This window comes from Trematomus bernacchii, unplaced genomic scaffold (genome assembly GCF_902827165.1).
Source record: "Trematomus bernacchii unplaced genomic scaffold, fTreBer1.1, whole genome shotgun sequence".
NCBI classification, from domain to species: domain Eukaryota; kingdom Metazoa; phylum Chordata; class Actinopteri; order Perciformes; family Nototheniidae; genus Trematomus; species Trematomus bernacchii.
Window position 1 is genome coordinate 9,743,390 of NW_022987803.1, and position 14,108 is coordinate 9,757,497.

Sequence of the window (14,108 nt, forward strand, 5' to 3'; positions counted from 1 at the left end):
GTACATTGTGTTTTTTTAAGAACACTTTGACATAAGAACAGGATAAACCAGGAAATGTAAAGGTTGACAATGAATGGAAATTTCGTGCTAAGTCCTGAATATCTAGCCAACTTTAAATAAGCTTTTCAACGGATAAAAGACAACTATCAACAATCAAAAAGCACAGCTTGTATCAATGTGTCTGGGCTTTACTCCAAAACTTGAGTATACTATTTCTTAAAATGCTACGTTAGATATCTACTTTCTCCAGCAAACGTTGCACCCATATACCAAAGAGCTAGAGGACTTTGGCTAATCATTTCAAAGACTTCTTGAACACTTGAAACCCATAAGGTGGGTGGCGATAAGGTTGTTTTCTCAACTACTGTTCCCAAGGTCAATTATGGACTTAAAATCCCAACTTTCAAGCCAGCATGGACGAGAAGCAGTTTAAGTGCTGAGAATGATTTTCATCTCCCTCTGAGTTGGACACCTCTGAACCCAGTTGCGTCTCAGTATACCAAGTGCAAGTCGATTGCCAGTTCTCTTTGGAAATACAAATGTCAGAAGTAATTGCCTTTGAAATGTCTTCACCTGATGAAAACCATCAGTTTCATCTGATGGAGACGGTGAACGCCTTGGCCCCCTGCATGGGAGCACATTCCTTATATGAGTGCCCTTCAGAAGCAACACTTGGTTCTGTGCTGAAAGACCTTGGTAACAATGAATGGCTGTAGGCTATCACACGGTGCAATTTTCATTTCTAGCTCGAAGGGCTGAAGCGTTTCAACCCACAACCTTCTGATTAGTGACCTCACTATGGCAACTGAACTCAGTGAATGGCATGACTACCCCGTGGTTACACCTATACCTTCTAATTGTCAGACCAGAGTCTGTCAAATACCCGATAAGGGTCAGTCTGACAACATGTAAAAGCCTGCCTTTAAGGTAGGAGTGTTGAAAGGTGTCAATAGACATCTAAGCCGTGGCCTTGTTGAAATGCAGTCAGTAACACAGTTGGATCGAATTCTGATTTGAGATGAATACAAACGGGCTGGTAGAGTACCCTCCTATAAGGGCTGTACAAAGAAGAGCGTTATTCTTTGTAGTCTGCTTTGAGTGTTTTTCAGCTCCCTACCGGTGATGACTGACTATCAGCCTTACTGCTGCGAGACAAAAGAGAAAAAGGAGACAGACAGGGGGAGGGCTACAAGAACAATAGACCGATAGAAGAGACCAACTCACCTTTATTTTTGATCCATGCACATCTAAATTGTGTTGTATGTACTCGATGGTGCAATTGAGTGTGGAGGATGCTGTCTGCCAGTGACAGATTACTTCTATTTGTTTGGCCTTTTCAAAACCACAGGATGGGTTTAACCACATTCTCCTGACAATGTGTGGTTGTTCTCAAACAGTGATAACAAACGGTTACCAGCAAAGATCATTTCATCTTCTTTACTGGAACATTAGATCAAAAACACAGACAGGTGAGGAAGATGTTGAAAGAGACAAGTACGAATGAAGGACCAGAGCCAAAATAAATATCACGGCGGCAAACAAAAACATGTGCTTGGTCTGCTCTTACTCAAGACATTTTCCTGCCCAAAACCCTGAACTTCAGGCAAGGCGTTGGAGGTATTGATTGGGTGATTTGTATGTGTTGCCGCTGCTCCTGAAATGTGTCTAGGAACATGTGTTGATGGATGTGTCTGTAGCCTGGCTCTCTGTCTGTGAGGGGCAGGCTGGGTGCTGGGAACGCTCCGGCAGCCTCAAGGTTACCCGCCTGGCACCCAAACAGATGGATGCCCCTCATCGTAAATGTCTGTAATGTGTTCAACTCAATCATTGCTTTCCCGCCATACAACATCTCTTGTATTCGCTCACAGAGGCAGTTTGAGGAAAGTCTGAGAGGAGTTGTAACTAGAGACAGTATTGGAAGTCAGGACCTTTTTTTTTATCACATCAGTACAATTTCCATAATTTCCTTGGTGCAACAACAACAACAACATTATGGTAGCTTTTATGTTTTTGGTGTATACTAATGGAATGGTCAATTTGTTTTGCTTTTCTTTCAGATTGGGAACCAGACATGTATTGTGATGTACTGCCTGTGTAATAAGTATGTTCAAGGTGAAGTCATTAAAGTATCTACACTAACATCTTTATAAATAACACACTGCCTTGACAATGTAGTGACAATGTCAGGTTTTATGGGGGATTAGGTGCTGGAGAGGTTTTACCCTGCCAACAGTGTTTATTCTAAAGCTACAGTACATCCCACCAGACCTATTATCTGTACTTAATGCACATACATGACATGGATACTTAACTCAACTCATTCTCAGAAACCAAGCAAGTAACTGATTCAATGTTTTAACTATTACATTACAATTGCATGAAGGGATTTCCTTTGCCTATTTGGGCAAAGCAAAACAAACTAAAAACCGAACAAGGATTGGATTCATATAGATATAATGTTGCTTTAAGCTAGCGTTTTGTCAAACAATTGCCTGTTTCTGTCCTGACAAGAATTGATAATTAGTTTAGTTTTGTTCTCAAACAACCTCCAACCTCAGTTGCTAAATACTCCACTATATTCCTTAGCTAGCTCCCAACTTTGTCTGTCTTCAATTTAGTGCTAAGCAGGTGGTGTAAAGTGGGATTACTAAAGGTTTTGAGTTCAGAATATCTGCTTGCCTTCGCTGTAAATCAAGTTAAAGATAGCCTATAATGTTTTGACAGCGAATAGTACCGAGGAGCCACGAAAACAGTTCTCCATTCACATTCTGCCGTTGGTTTCGCACTATTATGCTTATAGAGTCGGTGACTATAATGGACCACGAATGATTGAAAATAGATAGTACATTTGGATAGAAAAACATAAAATATGTTTTAACCTCTTAAGCCCTGAGCCTGTTTTTCAGGTCTCAGGCTCGAAAATGACATTCCCAGAACAAATGACCATATCTTCCCTTCTAAAAGGGTTACATTAATAATCTTTTTTCTCAAAGTAATGATAAACCTGTGAGTTGGATGTAGAAAAGTCAGAATCAATATAGATGTTTTTTTTTTTAAAGAAAATTCAGATTGAACATAGTAAAAAACTGTAAATTATAGTGTCCGTCCAAATATTATTTTTTACTTATAGTGAAAACTACCCTTGGATGATGGGTTAGTAGACTAAAAGCTTTAGGAATCCAAAGTACAACATATAAGTACCCTGCATCAAGATTGATGCAAAACAAGTGACATTTGACCTTTTTAGAGAGATTTAGCAAAAAAAAAACACTTCTGGGGTCATTTGGGTGGATTTGACCTATCTCTGGCCCCCCTTGCTCGATTTTGATGAATGAAATCTCTTTATAACCGCTAGAGCCAATGGAATCGAGGGAAAGTTCTATACACACCAACACGTTAACAAATAAGGAGTGAGAGTGACGCGTGACCAAAACCGGAAGCTGCATACACTCTGGTGGCTACCATTAGCAGCTAACTTTTTCTCTCCGATTTTTACATAAAAATGGAATTATGGATTATAAATAATTTTTTCAAAGCCACAGGTACATTATCAACCTATGGATCAACAGTTGTAGCCTTTTCTTTTTTCGTTTTAATGCCATTGAACACGTCTTTTGACCTAATTGACAGCTACGGTGAGACGATCTCCCGTAAAAGCTCCGTAAAGGTACGTGTTGTGATGTCTGTGTTTGCGTCCCCTGTCGCGAGTTCGGATCGCTCAGTGATGATACTATACCTAGATAATCTGTGAAGTCTCAGCTTTAATCGGATATATTGTATATGCAGCTACGATAAGTAATAAGGGTATCTTTATCTTGAGTTCTGTGCTAAAGTGCGTTAGCATTTTTTTGCTTAGTGCTAATTCAGAGGCTTGGTATTACCCTTGTGTTTTGTTTTGGTAAAAATGGTTCATATCTTCAGTTAGCTGAGATTCTTCCCGTTAATCTGGTGCTACACATTAATAGTTTCATAAATGTTAAGAAGCCCTGAGACACAGTCTCGAAAAAAAACGATGGGGGGGGGTCCACTGGGGGGACCGTCGTCCTTAAGAGGTTAAAAGACATCGTTTTATACGAAATGTGCTCGACACGTCGTTAGACTTCAAATATACAGTTTAGTATTTGGTATTGGTAAGGGAAACACACTTCTATGTTATTAGGTAAATACTACAGGGCTTCTTTAATAAGAACAGAGTTGTAAACCAGAACAACTAAAAGGTGTTAAAGCTAAATGAATCATTTGATCCATTATTTATACAGAAATATTAGAAATGCAGCTTTATGTCAACTACCAGCGAATAACCCCACATTCAGACTTATGGCTTAGAAATACAGAAATATATTCACACATGAGAATAAAAAAAATGATCAGAGAATATTGAAAACTGTACATTTCTTCAACACTGCCATTTATTGACACTCATGAGGAGTAACATCTCCCTCTCTCTTCCTTCTTCATATTTTTACCAGTTTTACATTCCCTTTTTCTTCTGGCCCCGGGGCATTTAGGCTCCACAGCGCTGCGTATATCCAATTATACCGCGGCTCTGAGCACGGCGGTGACACATCGATTGACACAAGCGACATCCACTCTTATCACAGTGACATGATGCAGTGCTGGGCAAGCATTATTAGCCTGATCAGCCAATAGCAGGGCGGCTAGTTAGACCCCCCAAGGGCTGGACATGCAGCTCCCGCTCTAATTCAGATATCATAAAACAAGGGGAAGGAGTGATAAAGTGATAGAGAGATAATAATCCTTGAAGGGACAACTTTATGTTTGTGCACTCTTGTGTATTTATGCGTTTCGGGAAAATCCACTGGCTTCATGTTGGGCAATTACACTTCTCCTCCAGCCACAGATACACAACAACAGGAGCAGTTTCCTCAAAGCAGATAACCTCCATCATCCAAAACACATCCCTTTGTGATGACTCCGCAGGCAGCTGGTAAGTGGCTGTTCAAGCCACCTGATCATGGGATGCCTCAGTCGTCTCTAGACGAATTGTTCGACAACAACAAAAAAAGTGAGATCATTCTAATGTGTGCTTTTAGGATGGATTGTGCCCTGAAGAAATAAATCACTCTCTATGGAACTCTTTTGGCCCATTTCTGAACTACCTGTGGTATTTATAGGCAAATGTTCCCATATTTCTTTGCTCCACTTATAAGCCCTCTTTTGCCAAAAGGTACTTTCACATACTCTAAAATAACTTTCTATAAGCCTTTGAAAGAAGAAGGGAAAAGGTCTATTTGTCCCTGCCATCCTTTCCCTGATTAATCTTAATATCGATTGCCTTCACCGGCTGAAAAAGCTATCCATGTATCATCTAAAGTTGCCAGCACTACATCTGTGCCCATCTGAAACGATGCCAAGCACCATAGTTCCTGGAGTATGCTTCAAAGCCAACTAACCTCTGCCCAACACCTGTTGGCTAGCGTAGCCAGCTCGAGCTACTTAATCCCATTTACAGAGACAGGAGGTTAAATTATTCAACGCTCCAATGAAAGCTCCTTTAGTATTCATGAAGAGGTCTATAGATACCAGCAGCGTGTGCACATGTTTATGTGCCTTTTTCCTTATTTCTTCTTAAACCTTCACTCATCATTGACGTCATGTCAAATTGAATAGCGCCATTATGTGGCTACCTTATCTTCCCCCCCTCTGGGTTTATTACTGTCGAGCAGACACATCAGTCAATAGGGGAAAACGCTGTTATTATTGTTGATTTTCTCCTCAGAAGAACATTGTGGACTAGAGCAAACACAGCTTGTTCCTCAACCCCAAAACCTCTTTTGTACTTGATTTTTCCTCTATTCGCTTCTCTCCCCGAAGAGCGCAGGGGGAAAAAAGGACTAAGAGGCGAATGCCATGATTATTTTCCTTTATGTTAGTGAAGGAAGCAATGCTGCTGCAGTGTCATTTATGTAAGCAGTTAGCCAGATATGGTTACAGCCCTCTGAGTATGCCTTGAAAAGTGAATTAAGGACATTGGGTTGAGTAGCAGCAGAGGGTAGGCTGGGATCAATACACTGGCAGATAAATTCATCACTAAATCTATCCAAGCAATTACCGATGCTAGCATCAAACTGACAAACAGTGTTCTGTTGCGCGTCTTATTTCACCCGTCTCCACTATTTCTCTCTGTTTGTTTAACATGTTCCTGACTCTGGAACAATGCGGCGACCTTTAGCGGAGATAATTCTATTACGTAAGTTGAGTAATTGCTCTGGATGTGGAAGAGGAGTGTCCGCTGCTCCTCCTGCTTGGCCCACAGCTCCCATGTCCTTGGATTTAAATGAAAATATGCTGTATTCATAGAAGCTGACAGGGAGAGGTCCGCTCAGAAGAAAACCGAGCGGAGAGAAGGAGAAAGAGGAGGCGAAGAGAGGAAAAAGGGGATGGATACGAGACGACAGGGAGATGGAGATGAGCATGACAAAAGCAGTGAGCCAGAACCAAGCAGGATGAAAATGCTATAAAAAGACACACCCCCTTTTCTTTCTTTTTTTAAACGGGCACGATATGTACCTCCAGATTTTCCGAATGGCTCTTAATGTGGCCTCCGTTGTGTCTTGTTCCCATAAGTAAAGGTGTGCAGTGACAAAGTGCTGGCTGCTGGGGTACACAAGAATAAATGGAAGGAGTGTAGATATTTTTTTTTTTCCCCCCTGCTAAGGTTTTTCTTTTCTTCTCTTCTCCTCGCCACCTACAGCCCTGTTGGCTACAATGAGCGGAGTGCAGAGAGGGTTACGGGAAGCTCGACGCTAACAATGATGAGACCGCGAGGAGGAGGCTTCACTGGCAGAAATGTTCACTTTACTTTGCTCAAGTTTCTTCATTTGGACAGTGGCTAGAGACGGAGTCAGAGAAGCAGACAATTACTGATATTTGCTGCCAGCTATCAGAGAGATGGAGGGAAATAGAGGGAGAAGCTCCACTCCCACATTGTTAATTAAAAACTCTCTCTTGGCTCGACAGATAGAAAGACAGTCGTACAAAAACACACACGCAAGACAGTGTTTCTATCGCTTCAATTGGACAATAAAACTGCTGGCAGTACGATTGTATTTTGCATTGTTGGTACAATCGAACAATATTCTCTGTATGATCCATAACTACAGAAATTGGATGGGTTGTGTGTTTGTAATAGAGAATAGATAAAGACAGAGAGAGTGAGAAACACAAGAGGGGAAAGCAGGAGAGGAAAATAACAGGAAAGCTGATTTCATGCTCGGGGGATTGCATCTCATTTTCTCCCTGTGTGGAGGGACAGTGTGCGGTCCTGCTCGGGGGTTTACTGCCACCTGGTGGTCTGGGACTGCACTGATGGAACCTCACACAGACACATGCTGTCATCAGAATATTGGGTCATTCCAAGAGGAGTAACTAGATGTTGAGTGTGATTTTTAGCACAGGAAATGAGAAGAAAAGTACCAAAAAGTCAAAATTGAAGGCAATAATGCTTTTTTTAAGGATACTATTATTCACAGCTAAGTTAATATACGTGATTATGTATCTCCGAAACAAAAGGAGAACTGACTTAAACCTGTCATGAGAGGTAAAATAAGTTACTATCCAAGATCCTAAGATATATTTCCACGTCAATTGGAAATCAATGAAACCTCCATGCATCACACACTCCATCACGTGCAGTACCAGGAAGTAAATTAATGCTGGCTTCTCATCACTAATTAACACATAAACACACAGCTCCCATCACCGAGTGAGAGCCGGAGACGATTGATCGCCGGGGCGTGGAAACGATTGCGTCAGGTGGGAGGACAATACAGACAGAGGAAAGGTGAACATTTGCGAGGTATGAAGTCATACACAGCGGCCGGGGTCTAACATCAGAAAGGTCCGGATGATTAGGGGATGCCAGCGCATGTTCTCCTAACAGCCTCCATCACCTCATTAGTCTGGCCCAGCAGCGGTATGCCCCGACTATTAACCGCTAAATGAAAGACCGCCAAGCGTGATTACTGAGGGGAAGTCCCCTGTCGTCATGGGGATAAGAGATACCACCCACACACAAACTCACACTTATATGATAGCTATTTGTAGGGCGTGATGAAAAGGCGATTGAGGCAGAAGTGAATGTTTTACACACATCAGCAGTCACTCCCGAGCCCGGAAAAAGCTCGGAACATCAAGCACTTATTACGATAAATTGCCTGCATTGCAGCAAAAAGCACCTCAAACAATTGTCAGCATCTCTCAGTTGTTTCATTTAAAGATCACATGAAGCTTTCAGCACCACTTTCACACAGCGAATTCGACAGAGGCTTATTAAGCACATGAGGGAAGCAGACTTGGAGTCCTTGAGCCGAGGATGTAGTACTCACTGTTTAATGCAGGATGGCAGCGGCTCCATAGGTGCATCCAATTTATGTCTGTGTGTGATTGTAGTTTTTATGAGGGTGAAATGACTACACGTTATCTTGGTTATGGGTGGTTTCTATGTACACCCTTTATGCAGATGATGGTTATGTTTTAATAGCTAAATATGGGTTGGGTACAGTGTTTGTGTGTGTGCTGGTGTGGGGGGGGGGGGCTGACTCAACGGACATGTTAAAGGAGCACTTCAACACTTTAGTATTAGATATCAATTTTTCTGAGATGTTGTGACTTTTACTTCTTAATATGGTTTGTATTCAGTGGTGGACAAAAACTGAGTTTGTGAGGTGAGGTACTTAAGGGTTCCCACTTCATACTAACTTTAGTTACTTAGAATATTCAGATTCAGATGAATAATACCAAATATAATCAGCAAATATTGTGTTATGTAATACTAAAGGTACTGTAAGGATCAAATTGTATTGATCCCTTGGTGAAATATTTAGTTACCCAGAAGTATATTGTACCGTTTACTTTAGGTATATGCTGATGCTTATACTTAAGAAAAATATGTATGTGTTATTTTCTACTTTTACTTTTAAGTAAAGATCTGAGTATATCATCCATCACCGGTTAAGTAAGATTTGATCCGTTACTTACAACTAAAATGCAGCTTGAGTTTTTAAAGTGTATGCCATTCTTTGCCCAAATTGAACCCAATATTGCTCAAGAGATGCCGCTTGAGTCATTTTCTCAAACTTTATAAAGCTCCTTTCAGAGCCACAGGACACATAGAAGATATACGACTGTTCCTTTAACGCACATACAAGCCAAGAACAGGTAAATGTTCAATTGTACTCACGATCATTGCAGTGAGTCCCTGAGTAAGACGTCATGGAGCAGTCACAGGTGAAGTTCTCCCACTGCTGGATACACACGCCCATGTTGGCGCACGAGTCCTCCTGGCACGTCGTACTGGGGCCTGGAAAAAGGCAGTAAGTAGGGAGGGGTGGGGGGAATGGAGGCGGGAGAGATACAACGGGAACAAAGTCAAGAACCAATAAGAGCTACTGCTGAGACTAAACAATGCAGTACCCATGCAGAAAGAAATGCACTCTAGAGATAGATATACAGCATGTGGGCCTAGAAGAAACAACAAGGAGTAAACAGTGCCACCACAGGAAGCCCGACCTGGAGTACAACTCATGTCAAAAAAACTGTCTGGGGAATCCTGTTTCATGCTGAGTAAAGCGGCAAACGCAGTGGCAAGCCCGAAGCAGAGGCGTCTAGGTTTTCACAGGATCAACAGCATGCTTCTCAAGCAGCGGGAGCAGCGGCATTAGCTCCGCTGTAAAGGATGCTATGCTAGTTCGGTTCTAATCTGCGTTTAAAGACATGCTACAGCGAATTGTACCACATTTGGGCCGATGTGATGACACTGTTAACATCGCTTCATTTCCTTATTTTTTTAAGTGTGTGTGCAGGTGGACATGCATGCAATATATATCATTCCAACAAGTAGTTTATAAAGTTTTATCAGAGTAAAACTTAGCACGCTGCATTCCCTCTGTGGACAAGCAAGACGAGACATGAACATAAAACCTTTTAACAAATGACTCATGGATACTAACTCAATTAAAATATACACCTTTTACATATAATAGCGTTTAACCCTAACTCGTGGATACAAACTCAATTAAACTATAACCCATTTAAAAGTTATAGCTTTTTACCCGAACCCTAACTCATTGATACTAACTCAATTGAACTATAGCTCGTTTAAAAATGTTAGCTTCTAACCCTAACCCTAATCCTAGCTCATAGATACTAACTACATTAAACTAAACCCCTTTAAATATAATAGTTTTTAATCCTAAACCTAACCCTAACTCATGGATACTAACTCTATTAAACTATACCCCTTTTAAATATAATAGCTTTTAATCCTAACCCTAGAAATTATCTTTCCAAACATGTTCTCATTGTGAGTATACACGCTGAACACTAGACAGACAGAATTCATGAAGAGCAGAAAAGAAACAAAAAGAGGACACGTAGCGCATATCCCCGTGTATGCACTTCAGTCAGAAAGGAGTAGAGGAGGGTATTCAAAGTCAAACTTGGATGTGTGTTTGCTATTCCTCTACACCACACATAGCTCTTTGGTACCTTTGAATACTTATACCGTGAGGGAATGCAGATAAAGACAAGCATAGATAACAAGATAAACAATTCCCATGTAGGAGTCTAGACGGACACGTGAGGTGTGGGGGGGGGGGGGGGGGGGGGGGGGAGGGGACAGAAACCCCCTCTGATAACCACGTAGTAAACAAACCAAAGTAAATTAAAATAAATCAAAATGGCGGACGAATGCAAGTGTCAATTGTCTGGTGCGAGACAATGTGAAGAGAAGACATTAGAACAGAGCGGGTTTGCCAGCTGAAGGTGCGTTTACTGTGCAATGCACGGCGTTGGGAGTCGACCAGGCGTCTTCCACACTTTCGCATAGTTGTGAATCTCGTGTTGGTATTCGTGCCTCTGTGCTTGTTTGTCAGCGAAAGGGATTGGCGGATTTCGCCGAGTGTTCAGCAGGAGGTCATTCGCACTCTGAAAAACACTCTCAGCTGGGTAAAGCAGCAAATGTAATTTTTTTTTTGATTACATGAGAGAGACAGAAAGAGGGTGCTGATGGTGCTGAGATGTGCAGTGACAGCCTCTAATGTGGCATTTCACAGAAGAACACAGCACTCCCACAAATTACCTGCCACTGCTTTCAGATGTGCTTTCAGACTGCAGTAGACGGTATGAACATCACTTATCTAATCTGTGTACTCTCTTTAAATATACTGTGTACTCTTTGCAACTTTATCAAATATGGAAACACTTAGCCTCGAGGTTAGCAGGGAGGACAATATTCGATAAGAACATTTATCCGACTCTTATTTACAGGTAAAAGTGCTAGCATCATATGTAAACAAACATATGTATGGCTATATTAACACAGCAGCAATGCTATAGGCCTACTAGAATGACAAGGTGCAACGGTGCTTGTGTATTTCAAGAAACACATAGTTCCGCGCAAACATTTACCAGTAAAAAGCGCAAAATAAGACATTTAATATTGTCATACAGATGTTAACTTGAAGGTAACATTATATTTTTATTATATGCTGGTCTAGTCAAACGAGTAGAATTGTTAATTTGATTGTAAAATGTTATATATTCACAGGGACTGCAGCTCATAAACATCCGATAAAAAAAGAAAAAAGCGGATTACAAAAATAAATAAATGCCATTACAGTTTTTGGGAGTTTTATTGTAATTTATCTTTATACATTTTTGTCCGAAAGATGCAGATGTGGAAGCATTACGTTACGAATATTTATGAAAGTTCTTGTTTCTGTCGGAGGGATGGGAGTTTGTCCCAAAGCTTGAGCGGGAGTGCTTAGGGGTTGGTTTGGAATCGGGCCATAGTATCAGAGTGCAGTTACCCGACTTAAACAAATGTAACTTCTGGTTACTAAATACGTTGTTTTTGCCGTAACAATGTAAATTGCCTCATTGTGGAACAAATAACAGATGTTTTTTCCATTAGTCTGTCTTTCTCTTTCTTTAGTATCAACTTTTCTGTTTTCAGAGAGCAGGTAACCTCCTCCGCGGCACCCAGAGAACATTACTGCCACAGTGACACCCACAATGCATTGCACACAGCAGACTTTCAGGCGAGCAGGCCTCAGAGAGGCTGAGATTGACCCTCTACCTTGCAGGTCGGCTTTGGTGAAACCAACTTTGTTAGCGCAGAAAGAAAATAACAGAACAGAGCAGAGCGAAAAACAAGAGTAAAGGTTAGTGAGGGAGCAGCATTGTTAGCGTTCGTAAAGAAAAAGTTTCACAAAGTTTGTCACCTTGGCAACACTTGGGAGAGTTATTGGTTTGTTAGTGAGGGTTGGAAAATATCTCACCCAGTGGTGTTTTCTTTGGTATTAAAGTAGCTTTGAAAAGCACTGCCACTCTGCACAACTTATTACAAACGTCTGCTGCCCTCTAGAGGTCACAGGCAGAAGTCTGCACAGTGCACAGGAGACATCATGTATTTAGACACAATATCATTTAAATTAGAAGAGTAAGAATAAACAATATCTTATATAGAGAGTAGTTCTGCACATTAATCTACATTTAATCGCAATATTGGAATTGCAGAAAGCACAATATTTTTGAATCCCAAATATTTGTAAATATATGTTGATTGAAATATAGTGGAGCTGTACGCATTGCATTCTACTGAGTTAATCAAATATCTTTGTTTGGTACAGATCCTCTTAAAAATATATCAACATGATCATTTTAAATGTTTCTCAATGATAATGAGAATAATAATGCTAAATGATCAATCCCTCTAATATCATGAATGATATTGCAATTGTAAATAAATTCTACATTTGTTATATTTTTTCCATATCGTGCAGCCCTAAACAGTTTTGAGCCAAAGCATATTGACTTGTAATTATATTAACAACATCAGATATAACATGAATTATTGTATTGCTGTACAAATGTCACATCATTCAAAATGGTGTATTAAAATGCAAATTGTAGAAAGAAGGAAAAAAGCCAGGTGAGTAAATATTTGGGTGTTTCTAAATCTACCATTTAAAAAAAACACCTTAGCTTCTGTAACTTTCATTTGAGTTCATATTGTGAATACACATATTTCCTAATATTATGTTCAGGTTTGAGTACCCCTGCTTAACTTAAAAAATATTAATGCAACATAAAAAGTTAACAAGCCAAAAAAAAAGTAGTTTCTTGTTACGCCTGGCGCAGGAAAAGAAAAAAAGGTGGGATTAACAATGCCAGCGAGTGGCTTTAAGGGGCTTCAGAGGAGCCTTCTAATTAGACTAATAAATCTCAGACGGCTTCATGACTCTTATTCGCTCAGGGCCGTCTGTACCTTCACAGCCACGCTCAATCTGCCCGCTGCGGAACAGGGCGTCGTTGATGAGATCTGGCAGGCGGCCGTTGAGATCCACCGAGGCCAAGCAGCCCTGGAAGCCTTCCCGAGAGACCACCAGCTTCGGGAGGTTCTGGTACATGTTGGGCCCCAGACCCCCGATAAACAGGTCACCTGTAGAGGGACAAGAAGAGAGTAATAAGTGATTTGAATAAATACTACGGTCACATATAGGGTCTGTTTTTGTGATGAATATTATAACTTAACCATCAGGTCCAGTTGAGTGTTTAATATTGATGACAAATATACTGATTATGTTTTCAGGCTAGATTACTTGATTGGTACAATTTATCTTAATTCTTTCCACACAATCCATTGGACCAAATCGGTGTGTTTTACAATGTCACACATTTTATCGGGTGCGACAAGGTCAATAATATGAAAGACCAAGGGATGGAGTAGAGTCTTGACTTTTTCCAAAAAGACTTTATCGAATCAAGTCTTGTAGGGTTGTATTATAATCTCTGACATTCATGAAGTGGTTTATTCAAACTTCTGAAAAAGCGAGGCTGTGGTACCTTTGAGGTCGAGGTTCTTGGCTCCGTTGACATTCTGCGTGACGGACTTTGAGTCCACCTTGAGCGTGTGTGTGTTGGCGGCGTCTCTGGTGATGACCACGTTGTGCCACTGGTTGTCGTTCAGCTGGTTTTCGCTGTTCCCCTTCAGCAGACTGGGCCCGTTCCCCAGGTCGAACACGTAGTGGATAAACCTGCAGGAGAGGAACTTTGTTAGTGAAGATATGCGCGTGTGTTTGCTG

At 40.9% G+C, this 14,108-nt stretch overlaps 1 protein-coding gene across 2 annotated transcripts in view; it reads right to left on the reverse strand.

Annotated features, from left to right (window-relative positions):
* The window catches only part of LOC117498559 (neurexin-3b-like), a 314,909-nt gene that overhangs the window by 165,051 nt on the left and 135,750 nt on the right, over positions 1 to 14,108 (reverse strand). For both annotated transcript variants that reach the window (XM_034150741.1, XM_034150742.1), the window contains exons 15-18: positions 13,870 to 14,060; positions 13,292 to 13,465; positions 12,101 to 12,127; positions 9,203 to 9,322 (exon numbers count right to left, since the gene is read on the reverse strand). In XM_034150741.1, coding sequence (XP_034006632.1) covers positions 9,203 to 9,322; positions 12,101 to 12,127; positions 13,292 to 13,465; positions 13,870 to 14,060 — 512 coding nt within the window. The remainder of the gene's footprint in view (positions 1 to 9,202; positions 9,323 to 12,100; positions 12,128 to 13,291; positions 13,466 to 13,869; positions 14,061 to 14,108) is intronic.